Source organism: Psittacula echo, assembly GCF_963264785.1.
Source record: "Psittacula echo genome assembly, chromosome: 14".
Taxonomy (NCBI): Eukaryota; Metazoa; Chordata; class Aves; order Psittaciformes; family Psittacidae; genus Psittacula; species Psittacula echo.
Genome location: NC_137750.1, coordinates 6979541 through 6990616, shown reverse-complemented (window position 1 = coordinate 6990616; position 11076 = coordinate 6979541). Strand labels below are relative to the sequence as shown.

The following is an 11076-nucleotide window of genomic DNA, read 5'->3' as shown; positions in this document are numbered from 1 at the left end:
GCCCTGGCATTGCTTTGAAATCAGTGCAGTCACCAAACTTCTCTTGACCATCTCTGCATGGAGCAGGAGCATCCATCCAGGTCCCAGCTCCTGCCCTTCCCTGTTGGGGCTGCAAGTAGGGGACAGCAGGGGTTTATGCTCCATCAGCCCTCACTTCCTCCCATGGCTGCAGCTGCCCCTATGGTACCTATGGCAAGGGGCGTGCTGGGGTACCAGGCAGGTACCTGGCCGCCTGCTCTGTGCAAGGGACACATAGACCTGTGGAACTGTCTAGTTCTGTGAAACTGTTCCCACATAGACCTGTGGAACTGTGCCCACAGCGCTGCTGAGCCCGACGCAGTGATGCTGCTTAATTGGAAGCCGTAATGTGCCGTGTTGCTGGTGCGTGAAAGGGTTGTGGCGAGGAGCCGTGAGGGCTGGAGGATGCTTAGGACCCAGGGAAGCGCTGGAGCGCCTGCTTGGCTGTGCTTGGAGCGGCCGGGACTTCTCAGGTGTCCTGATACAGCGGCGCTGTGCGAGGCGAGCCCTCCCCTTCCCCGCGTCCATGCCCATCCTCTGAGCACTCCCTGGGCACCCATGCCCTCGCCCGGGGACCACTGCACACCATGAATGACCAGTACCACCGAGCAGCCCGGGACGGCTACCTGGACCTCCTGAAGGAAGCCACCAAGAAGGACCTGAACTCTCCGGATGAGGATGGCATGACCCCGACCCTATGGGCTGCCTACCACGGCAACCTGGATGCCCTGCGCCTCATCGTCAGCAGAGGGTGAGCACTGGTGAATGCACGGGGCTGGTCCTTGGGACAGAGTAGCTGGGACCTCATCTTTTCCCCTTCCCCACTTGTAGGTCAGCGTGCATGCAGGTGCCCCACAAAATGATGGCTTCTGTCCATAACATGCCTTCCCCCTTGTTGTTTTTCTGTCCTTGTCGTGCTTTTAGTCCAATCCAATGCTCCTGATAACCACTGTGTGCTTTCCCAGCTCCTCTGACCCTATAACTGCTTCAAACTCTGCTTTCAGCTCCCCAGGGACTGGGTCCCCCCTGCAAGTGCTTTGCAGTCCTGTGTCAGGTCCTGTAAAGACATCCAGTGCAGACACATTGGGTCACTGCCATGAAAAAAGCCCTTTTAATTGAGGGGGCAGAGAGAATAACTGCTCCTTCTGTCCTGTTAGAGGCTTGCATAGAGATGTGTGCAGTGCCAAGGGACACTTGTCTGTTTGACCCAAAGCAGGGTCTCAGAATGTGACTCCTGGGCAGCCTGTAATGCACCCAGAGCCCAGGAAAGTCAGGAGCAGGTCCCCAGAAGCAGATTCAAGCCCAGCCTCCCTCCCTGGGGCTGCTCGATGCTGATCTGTTTCAGTACCTCACCCTGAGCTACCAAACCTGAGGGGCTTTGGCTCTGTATGTATGGGTATAGTGAAGGGATGGGAGTTGGACCTGGGGAGTTTGTCAGACTGGAGGCTTTACATCTTGGTGTTGGAGGAACTTAAGGCAAGGTCTGCCATGATTAGTCCCTTCTGGAGCAGTAAATGGCATTCCTGTTGTTACCAGCCTCCCAGGGGAGATGTGCCAGGGCTTCCTTCTGCTCCAGGAGCTTTTCTGAGCACCTTATGTAAAGGCATCCAAAGTGCCCTCTGCCTTGTGTTGAGAGATCGGTGACAGTGCTGATTTTGATTTAGTTCATTCTAATATCAAGTGCTAGTGCTGAGGTGGGCAGCCTGGGTGTTCAACGTCCCTTCTTGGAAGGGCTTTGCTTCTCCATGTATGGTCAGGGCTTGGTGGGGCTGTCAGCTCCCAAACAGGGATTTTCCGTGTCCACCCTGAGCTATGTTTGCAGCTCTTGTACCCGATCACTGTGCCTGTTCCTCGGCTCTCAGCATCTCCTGATGCTCTGGTCTGATTGTGAGAAGTCCTTGAGTGCCTGATGCAATGGGAGCATGATCAGGGAAAGAGGAGTTTGGAGTCCGGAGGGGGTAAGGCATTGCTCTCAGTGGTGCATCCTGAGGTGCTCCTGGGCTGAGAGCCCTGTGATGCTTCCCTGGATGGGGGACTTACTGTGGGCACAGAGAGACTGTGCCCAGCATAAACCTGCCCTGAGCTCTGCCAGGAGGGGAATCACCACTCAGACCCAGAGAGACAAGGGCAGGAGCTCTGGGGATGAGACCCTGAAGTCAGAAATGGTTCCAAAGACTCTTTGATGGCCAAAAGATCAGTCTGAAAGGGCCATGACATGGATGAACATCCCTCCAGAAAGGCTTTGTATTGACCACATCATAGGCCTTTCAGACTAACTTTGTACCTCCTTATATCATTATATGTCATTATACTGCCCACCTCCATCACAGGACACCCTGCAGCCTGCCCTGCCTTACCCACACATCCAAGCCGGCAGTTTCTGCCTTTCCACAAAGCCTTTTCCATGGAGAGGCCCCATTTATAAATTCACATTGCATTAGAAGGTCCTTGTGGGCTCAATCATGTCTGAGTGCAGCTTGGCTGCTGTTTAATTAACAACCTGATATACATTTGTTCCTGACTGGGAAAATAGCCTGGCAAAAGCCCAGTGCCCTTTACGTGATGGATGGTGGAACAAAACGTGTCTGTGGGCTGCAGGGTATGTTTACATCCACACACCCATCTCCGGGTGTCAGGTCCTTGCCCAGGACCGCACACTGATCCACGAAGGCTCCTTGCCCTCCTGCTCAGCTCCCTGCAGGCTCCTCTCTGCTCCCTGGAGCTGGCTTTGGGTCTGTGAGAGAGGGAATCATGCAGGACCCAGGAGAGCCCGTGGGCAGCCCCTGTGATTTACTGTTAGTGTTTAGGATGATGTGCAATGGTCTTTGTCTTGTTCAGAGGTGAAACTTAGTTCTGTGTTGGGTATGTTACTGTCCCTGTCTGTCCCCAGATGTCAGGGTGTTTCTCTCTGTCCTCTGCTGTTCTTTGGCATGAAAAGCCGTGCACTATGAGGCAGGACAATGTGGGACTGAGGCATCGAATGGTGCTGGGGTGAGCAGAGGTGCTGGGGCTGAGTTGGCTCCATGCAGGGATGGAATAAGAGAAGGTTCAGGGTGTGAGGGGGGTGGTTTAACCTCTGGGTTGCAGGGGGATGCTGAGGCACAAGGCGTGATGGGACAGCAAGAAACACCAAAGCCTCCTTGCCAGCACTGGGCAGCGGTACCGGTGTCCGATGGACACTTAGGATTATCTACTCCATAACAGTTGGGGATGTGTCTGTGCCTCTGAGACACCTCTGCATGGGAATGGAGAGAGGGTTTGGGACAGAGGGATCAGCAATGGCTCATCCTTGTCTGCAATACAAAAAGCCTTTTTCTTCCTCCTGGCTGGGCTCCAATGAGAGAAGCAAACTCAATTAACACACTGGCTGGGAAGAAGCAGGCTGGCATTTAGCACTGCAGCTTTTCAGAGGCAGTAATTCTTCAGCGTGGTTCGTTATGAACTGCAGTGGCAGTGGTGGGCATCAGTCCAGCTCCAGTTAACAAGGGGTCTGGGGCCCTCGGCTGGGAAGAGCCAGGACTTCCTTGCCTTGGAGTGGACCACAGGAACGATGAGGATGTTCTTTCTGCTAGACAGGTCCCCAGTTAGCTTTGTCAACTGGTGTTTCTATGCAGAGGTGCCTCAGTTTCCCTTCCTGCAATGGGGATCACGGATGCTGTGGATGTTAATGGTAGAGGGGTGCAGCTCAGCAGTGGCTGGGATGGGAAAGGAGGGCTCCAGACATCAGCCAGGCTGCTCAAAGGAGTCTCATTGCCCTGGCTGGGGCCGGTTGCAGTGGAGGCTGCAGCAGAGCATGTGAAGGTGATGAGCATCCCCTGCACCCCGCAGTGCTCACAGCCACGTGGGTGCCCGCAGCAGCGTGGCCGTGCTGGGGACACCTTGCCCTGGGCTGGGAAGGGGAAGGAGCAGGGTGGAGCGTGGCTGTAGCCTCATCGCTTCTGGCACCTGAGCTGGCTCCTGGAGTCAGCCCGAGATGAGGGCATGGGGAAGTGCTGAGCCGGTAGACGTGCCCCCAGGCACTACCACAGCAGTAATGAGCACCAGCACCAGTAGCTGCTGGCCTGGCTTTCTGTTAGTACAAGAGGCAGAGAGCCCTGAGAGGAACCTCACCTGCAGCATCTGTGATGGATTTTGGAGGGAGAAAAGCTGAATCGTTGATCTACCACCACCCGAAACTACCAAAGCACCCAAGCCTCTGCTCTGGCTCTAAAACCTCTTATTTTCTGCCCATTTCTAAGCTTTACTTGTTTCATTGCCCTGGCTATGTTGATGCTGGTGGGCTTTTTCCTCCAGCCATGAGTGAGTTTTCCTCTTCTTATATCCAAAAACGTGATATGGGAGGCAGAGACACTCAGCTGGCTCCTGGTCTGAAGGCCTGATCCTTCACACATGAGCCAGGGCATGAGCCAGCCCAATGCTATCAGAGGAACGTCACACGTGCAGCCAGGAAAGGACATGTGTAAGTGCCGCTGGATTCTCCAGCTAATTGGGATCCTATGGGAGAAGTGGAGGGGGAAAACCAGCAGGAAGGGAGTGAGTGTGCCTGTCATGGTGCAAAGGGAGTGACTCAGGACATGCACACGTCCACCTAAGGGGCTCAATTAACAGTGTTTTTCATAATGATTATTACAGGAGTTGACTCAGCCCTCGAAAACGCTTTGAAGTTGAGAAGTGCTGGGCTCTATCCCTGTTATTAACATAGGTTCCCACTTAGTGGACCCTGCAGTCAGCATCTCCTCGTGTGCAGTGCCCTGGAGGGGAAGGTTTGCTCAGACACCTGCCGGAGGGAGGGCCTCATGTTTATTATCAGTGCTGGATCAAACACCTCTACTTTGCAAGTCACCATTCTCCTTCCCTTTCGGGTGCATTTTTAGCGCCTGCAACAGACATTTATAGGGCAGAGGGACCTAGAGATTAATATTGATTTAATGCTCTTGGCTTTAGACAGTGGAGATGTCCAGGGAAAGCTGGTTTTGATGCACTTACTCATGAGGGGAAAGTCGACCTTCAAATAGGAATCCCCCAAGACCTTGCCCTTTGCCACCTGAACCAGCCAGCCATGAGAATGGGCTCTACGGATGGAGCATCCGCACACTTGGCTTGGGGAGCACCGTGATTTCTAGTGAGTCCATTGCTAATCCCCTGCCCACATCATGAGTCCCTGTAGTTGTTGGGACCCTCAGGGTGCCCTGGCTCATGTGGCTGCCTGTGTTGGGCACACATGTGCCTGTTCAGAGCACACGTAAACAAACCAAGCACCCTCCACACGCTGGAGCCCAGCGCTAGCGCCCGCGGTTCCAGTTTCAGTGGCTCTTTGATCCAGCCCCATCAATAATTCACTCCTCTCTTGCAATTCATCAAATATTCATCCTCCCCATGAATTTCCCAGCCTGGACATGTCACTACGAGGGTAGAGGCGAGGCTAGGGAGTTACTGCTCCTGAAAACTGGGCATTGCTACAGTACTAACAGCTCCCTCCTCCTGGGGCTGGTTTCAGGGCTCCTCAACCCTGTGATCTGCCCTAACGCTCACCTTTGAAGCCTTTCTCTGTTTCTATGAGGGATGTCAAAGGCTCAGGGTTGTGCTTACTGGGGTTCTACAAACTCTGTGAGAACACAAGTATGGTGGAGCTGCTGGTGATGCTTCCACAAGGGGAAAGCTGAGCTCTCCTCAGAGCAGCTCTTAGGGAATAGCTCACACTCCGGGTTCCAATAATCTCCAGCTCAACCTCTGGACACTGTCCTTATTGCTTCTGCCTTTTGTGGAAACATTTCCCTTCAGTATTACATAGCTTAGATGTCAGCAAAGCCTGAGTGATGCAACTGAGTCATTACACCAGCCGGTGGCTCTGCTCTGGCTCTGCTGTTCTATTACAAGGGGGTGGATGTGCTGGATGAGGACAAAGCTGTTATGGGTGCTAGGGATGAAGATGCAAAGCAGAGCAGGAAAGAAATCCCTTGGCTCCTGTGATCTCTGTGCCTGATGTAGTTTTCAGGCTCTTTCAAGTGAGATGAGCCACAGCATAGAGCACATGGGGTTGGGGAGGGGGTTCTGGGTTCTGCTGCTCCCAGCAATTCTCAACACAGGTCCTAAAGCAGCAAGGAGTAAAGTAACACTGATTGACAGTCTTAAGTGTGCTTTTGCCTTCCAGACTAGGTGTCAGCAGGGCTTGGAGCTGAGGTCTGCATGGTGGAGGGACAATGCTTGGCTCCTCATTGGAAGAGTGATGATGAAAGGGCCCTGCTGCCCACGGGAGTTGCTCTTGAGGGTGGTGGAGCTGCACAGCCTTAATAAAAGGCTTTGCCTTATCCCTGTGCAGGAAGGGAGAGCGCCTTGTTGACAGATACTGCTGCTGCCTGCATATCATTAGCACATGCGCTGGGGCAAAGGCTGGTGCCAGCAGGGGTGTGAACTGGCTCCTGTTTCAGCAGGTCACAAATAGGAATGCCAGGAGGACCAGCTTCCCTTGAATCCCACGTTTGTGTCTGTCCTGGCACGGGAGGCAGATGTGGGCAAGCGGTTGTGCCCTGTCAGCAGGGTAGGGGGGTAGGGGCTGGCACGGTGTGAGAAGAGATGCTGATGGCATCAGTCGAGTGCCTTGCTCTTGAGGAGTGCAGAAACCCAATCTCCACTTTCTCTGAAACTGGATTCTCAGGATGTGCTAACACCAATGTGCTTCAAGGCGTGCAATCGAGACCAAGCATGGCACAGCAAAAACCCCCACAGAACCCCAAGGCCAAGGCCAGCAATAAGGAACATGTGTCTCCTGAGAGCTAAATTCATGTCATGACCTGCATGTCAGGCACATGATTCCATGTCAGTGGCACACCCCTCCAGAAACCCCCTTAAAATTAAGCTGTGGGACATGTAGCTTCACATTTTAGGGATGCAACGGTTCACGGTGCTGAATTGCGCCTGCACAAGTGGGAATATCTCAGTAGCTATCTCAGCCATGCCTACTTGCTAACTGGTTCTTTTCTTGCTGTCTAGGGGGGATCCAGACAAATGTGACATCTGGGGGAATACCCCTCTCCACTTGGCAGCAGCCAATGGCCACCTCAACTGCCTTTCCTTCCTCATCTCTTTTGGGGCCAACATCTGGTGCCTGGACAATGACTACCATACCCCGCTGGACATGGCAGCCATGAAGGGGCACATGGAGTGTGTGCGATACCTGGACTCCATTGCTGCCAAGCAGAGCAGCCTCAATCCCAAGCTGGTGAGCAAACTGAAGGACAAGGCCTTTAGGGATGCGGAGCGGAGGATTAAAGACTGTGTGAAGCTGCAGAAGAAGCACCACGAAAGGATGGAGAAGCGGTACAGAAAGGAGATGTCAGATAATTCGGATACCATGAGCTTCTCTAGCTATTCAAGTAGCACCTTAAGCAAGAAGTTCCAGCACATGTCTATGGTGACTTCCCTGCCATACTCACAAGCCACCATCCATGGCACAGCCAAGGGAAAGACGAAGATACAGAAGAAGCTGGAGAAGAAGAAGCAGGTAGATGGGACGTTCAAGATCTATGAGGATGGGAGGAAAAGCGTGCGGTCCCTGTCTGGTCTGCAGCTGGGGAACGATGTCATGTTTGTGAAGCAGGGCACATACGCCAGCCCCAAGGAGTGGACCCGGCGTAATATCCGAGACATGTTCCTCACAGATGAAGACACAGTCTCCCGTGCCATAAGTGACCCGGGTTTGCACATGGACTCGGCCCATTCGGAAGTCAGCACTGACTCTGGCCACGACTCTTTGTTCAACCGCCCCGGGCTGGGCACCATGGTGTTCCGGCGCAACTATGTCAGCGGTGGGCTCTTTGGGATCGGCCGGGAGGACGCTGGCACGTTGGGTGAAGACAACACGGATGGGATAGGTGTCAAACTGCGGAGCCGCCTGCAGCGCTCGCCAAGTCTCAACGATAGCATTGGCAGTGCCAACAGCCTGCAGGAGAGGAACGCGGAGGAGCTGCCCTGGGATGAGGTGGAGCTGGGCTTAGATGATGATGATGAACCAGACACCAGCCCCTTGGAGACTTTTCTGGCTTCCCTGCACATGTTTGAGTTCATCTCCATCTTGAAGAAGGAAAAGATTGACTTGGAGGCCCTCATGCTATGTTCAGACAATGACCTGAAGAGCATCAATATCCCATTAGGACCCAGGAAAAAGATTGTGGATGCCATCCAGAGGAGACGACAGACTCTGGAGAAGCCAGATGTCATTGTAGACACTGAACTGTAAGTAGGAGATGGGGCCTCTGAGAGGTTAAACCCTTCAGCAGATGGAGATGTGGATAATGTAAGGTCTTGGTTTCAACCCACCTGGAAGAGTAGGAGTCCAGGTAACCTCAGTGCTTTTGTGTGTGGGCAAATTCCTGCTCGTGTGGAAACGATGAGAGTTCATAGAGGTAGCAACAGCGTTAGTTCATTACTCAACAGCCCTAATGTGGCTGGGCAGGACGTGAAGCCCTCGTTTGGTTTCATAACCTGTATGAATGCAGACTGCTCTGTGGTCTGATTCTTCTGTGTCCCTGTAGCTGGGATTTTCAACCATGCTCAGGCTTGTCTTGACTCTTCACCTTTTGAAGGCATTAGGAAATCAGCCACAATTCCTGGTGGGACCAGGCTGATGGCAGGGTCCAGTGCCGTTGGGAATCCTTCTCCAGATACTTGAGATCTTACTCAGACCTTTGGAAACTGCATATCTGGGTTGGAATTGTTGCTGTTCCGTGGTGTTTGGTTGGTTTGGTTTGAAGGACCATGTGCCATGGAGGTGAAGGGAAGGCATTAGTGTGCATCTCCACACTGCCACATCTCCTGACACCCCAATTCACTGTGTTCTTTGGGCTTGCGAGCCTTCAAATAGCTGTGTGCTTCTTGCTGGTTTCACAGCTTTCAGCACACTCAGGCCGGGATCCTTGGGGTGCTGATGGGTTTCTCTCTTTCCCTTTGCAGATAGCATCGTCATCTCTTTTTTTAATGATCCAGAAACAAACCCAGTTCTAAGTTGCCAGAAAACACAAGCCAGAGACTCCCTTCCTGGGCCAGCTGAAGGCTACAGCCATCCCCACCGGTCCCTCTGGACTGGCCTCCTGCTCCCTCGCTCTGCTCCCTGTCTGTGCAATGCTCCCAGGCGGTACCTGGTACGGAGGGATGACATCTGAGATCGGACCAGGCAGCTCCTGCCAACCTTGAAGGGATGATGGTCATTGGTCGCTGGAGGAAGAAGTGTGCTGCACTGTGCTGTCAATGGCTGCGAGACCACACAAGCCAGGAGTGGAAGGAGATAGGTGATAATGCTAACAACGGGACCTAAAATAAACAATTCAATCCGTTCTTTCCTGAGCAAGTGGTTGATGTGGGGTTTGGGCTGGAGAAGCAGAGGGATGGGGAGTCCTGGTCTCACTTCTGGTTCTTGGTTGTATTGTTTGTTGCTGTGTTTTTTGGAAGGCAGTTTTGGTTTCTGTGGGTTGAGGCTGTGCCAGCTCTGACTTTAGCCAGCACATCCATGAGTCCAGTCCATGCTGTCTTCTGAAATGAAGATTTGACCATGTTGGTAGGTGTCTTCCAGTGGTCAAACTGCTGTCCCATGGAGGCAGCGTTTCTGTCGCATCTCTCCAGGGCATTGAAGTGAAGTTTGTGTGAAGGATCTTGGCTTTTGCTTCCGGGAGCATCCCAGGACTGAGCATAACACCAGGCTGCAGCCCAGAGCCTCTTCCAAGCATCCCTAACGTATCAGTGCTCAAAACACAGCTCTTAACCATAATGTTGTGTTCTGCACAGACCCATCGCATCTCTCACTGACCACTGCACATTCTGTCCAAACCTTCAGCTCCATTGTACCTATGCATGACCTATGGATGGCTCCTGGGTGGCAGGAGTGGTTCTGGGAGGCAGCAGCAGGATGAGGATCTGGGTAGTTGTATATCCTAATGGGAAGGAGTCAACAGCCCCTTGCCATGGGGTATTGGCCAAATGCCTGTTCAGGCTGTGATGCAAACCACCAGGTCAGAGAAATGCCACGTGTTGTTGTTGGTACTGCTTATCCTGCCCTATCTCAGGGATGCAAATGATAAGGGATGACCAGAGCACAGTGACTCCTGACAGTCTGTACGTGCTCACCCCGGGTCTGACTGGGACCTGGACAGCGCTTTGGAGCTGTGGAAGTTGTGGGTTTGCTGTTTGGAGGATGGGGATTTGTTTGGTGCAGAGCTGTGCAGCTCCCTGCCTGTGCCTGCCTTGGGGGGTGTGTGTAGGGGAGGAAAAGTACTCATTGCAAGCAAGAAATACTCTTTGCAAAGTGGCTCTGTGTCCTACTGCCCCTTAAGTGGCTGAAACCCCCCCAGAAGAGTTGTGGGGTTCCAGCCTTGTGCTGCTGCACACAGAGATGCTCCAGCATCAGCTGAACGCCACCGCAGCACTGCAGGACCAAGATCTTTCTGCACAGATGCAAACCGAGGAGCAGTTTTTGTAAGTGATTTTTAGGGCTAAAAGTGCTTTTTCCATCTGAAATCACAAGTGCTGCACAGCTCCTGGCCTCAGTTCTAGGCAAAAGGGCGAGCGATCAGATGTGCTGAGTCAGCGAGTCCCCATGAGGGCTGCGCAGCGCCAGGGCCTGTTTGCTTCGGTCCCCGTTCAAAGCCCAGGGCTGCCAACGGGCAAGGAAAGCTCTGGATAATGTCACAGCTCCCTCTGCCGGGACCGGGGCTGGGAGAGCAGGATGGGACCCACAGCCCACTAGGGCAGGGAGGCAGCAGGGATGCAGCAGGAGGATGGTCACCAAGTGCTGCTGCAAGCAGGACCCATAACCTAAGGCCAGTTTTGAGGTGAGGGGATGGTGGGAAATTCATCCCTTTCCTCATGCACCCGTGTGACTTCACTTAAGCCCTCTTCCCTTGGGCACAAACCAGATTCCTGCTCCAATACCCCAGGGATGAAGCGTGCCTTTGGGTTTGTACTGGACACAGAAGGGAAGTGATTTGCCCTAGCTCACATCCTGGTCATGTCAGTGCAGTGGGGACCAGTTTGTTGCAGCAGATGACAGGGAGAAGTGGAAGTGGGTCT

At 53.3% G+C, this 11076-nt stretch overlaps 1 protein-coding gene across 1 annotated transcript; it reads left to right on the top strand.

Annotated features, from left to right (window-relative positions):
- Nucleotides 1-605: 605 nt before the first annotated feature.
- USH1G (USH1 protein network component sans) lies at nt 606-8254 on the top strand (the record flags this gene model as incomplete). Its single annotated transcript, XM_080629581.1, has 2 exons — nt 606-769; nt 7009-8254. The coding sequence occupies 2 exons, from the start codon at nt 606-608 to the stop codon at nt 8252-8254; spliced, it is 1410 nt and encodes a 469-aa protein (XP_080485707.1).
- Between the last annotated feature and the right edge of the window lie 2822 nt (nt 8255-11076).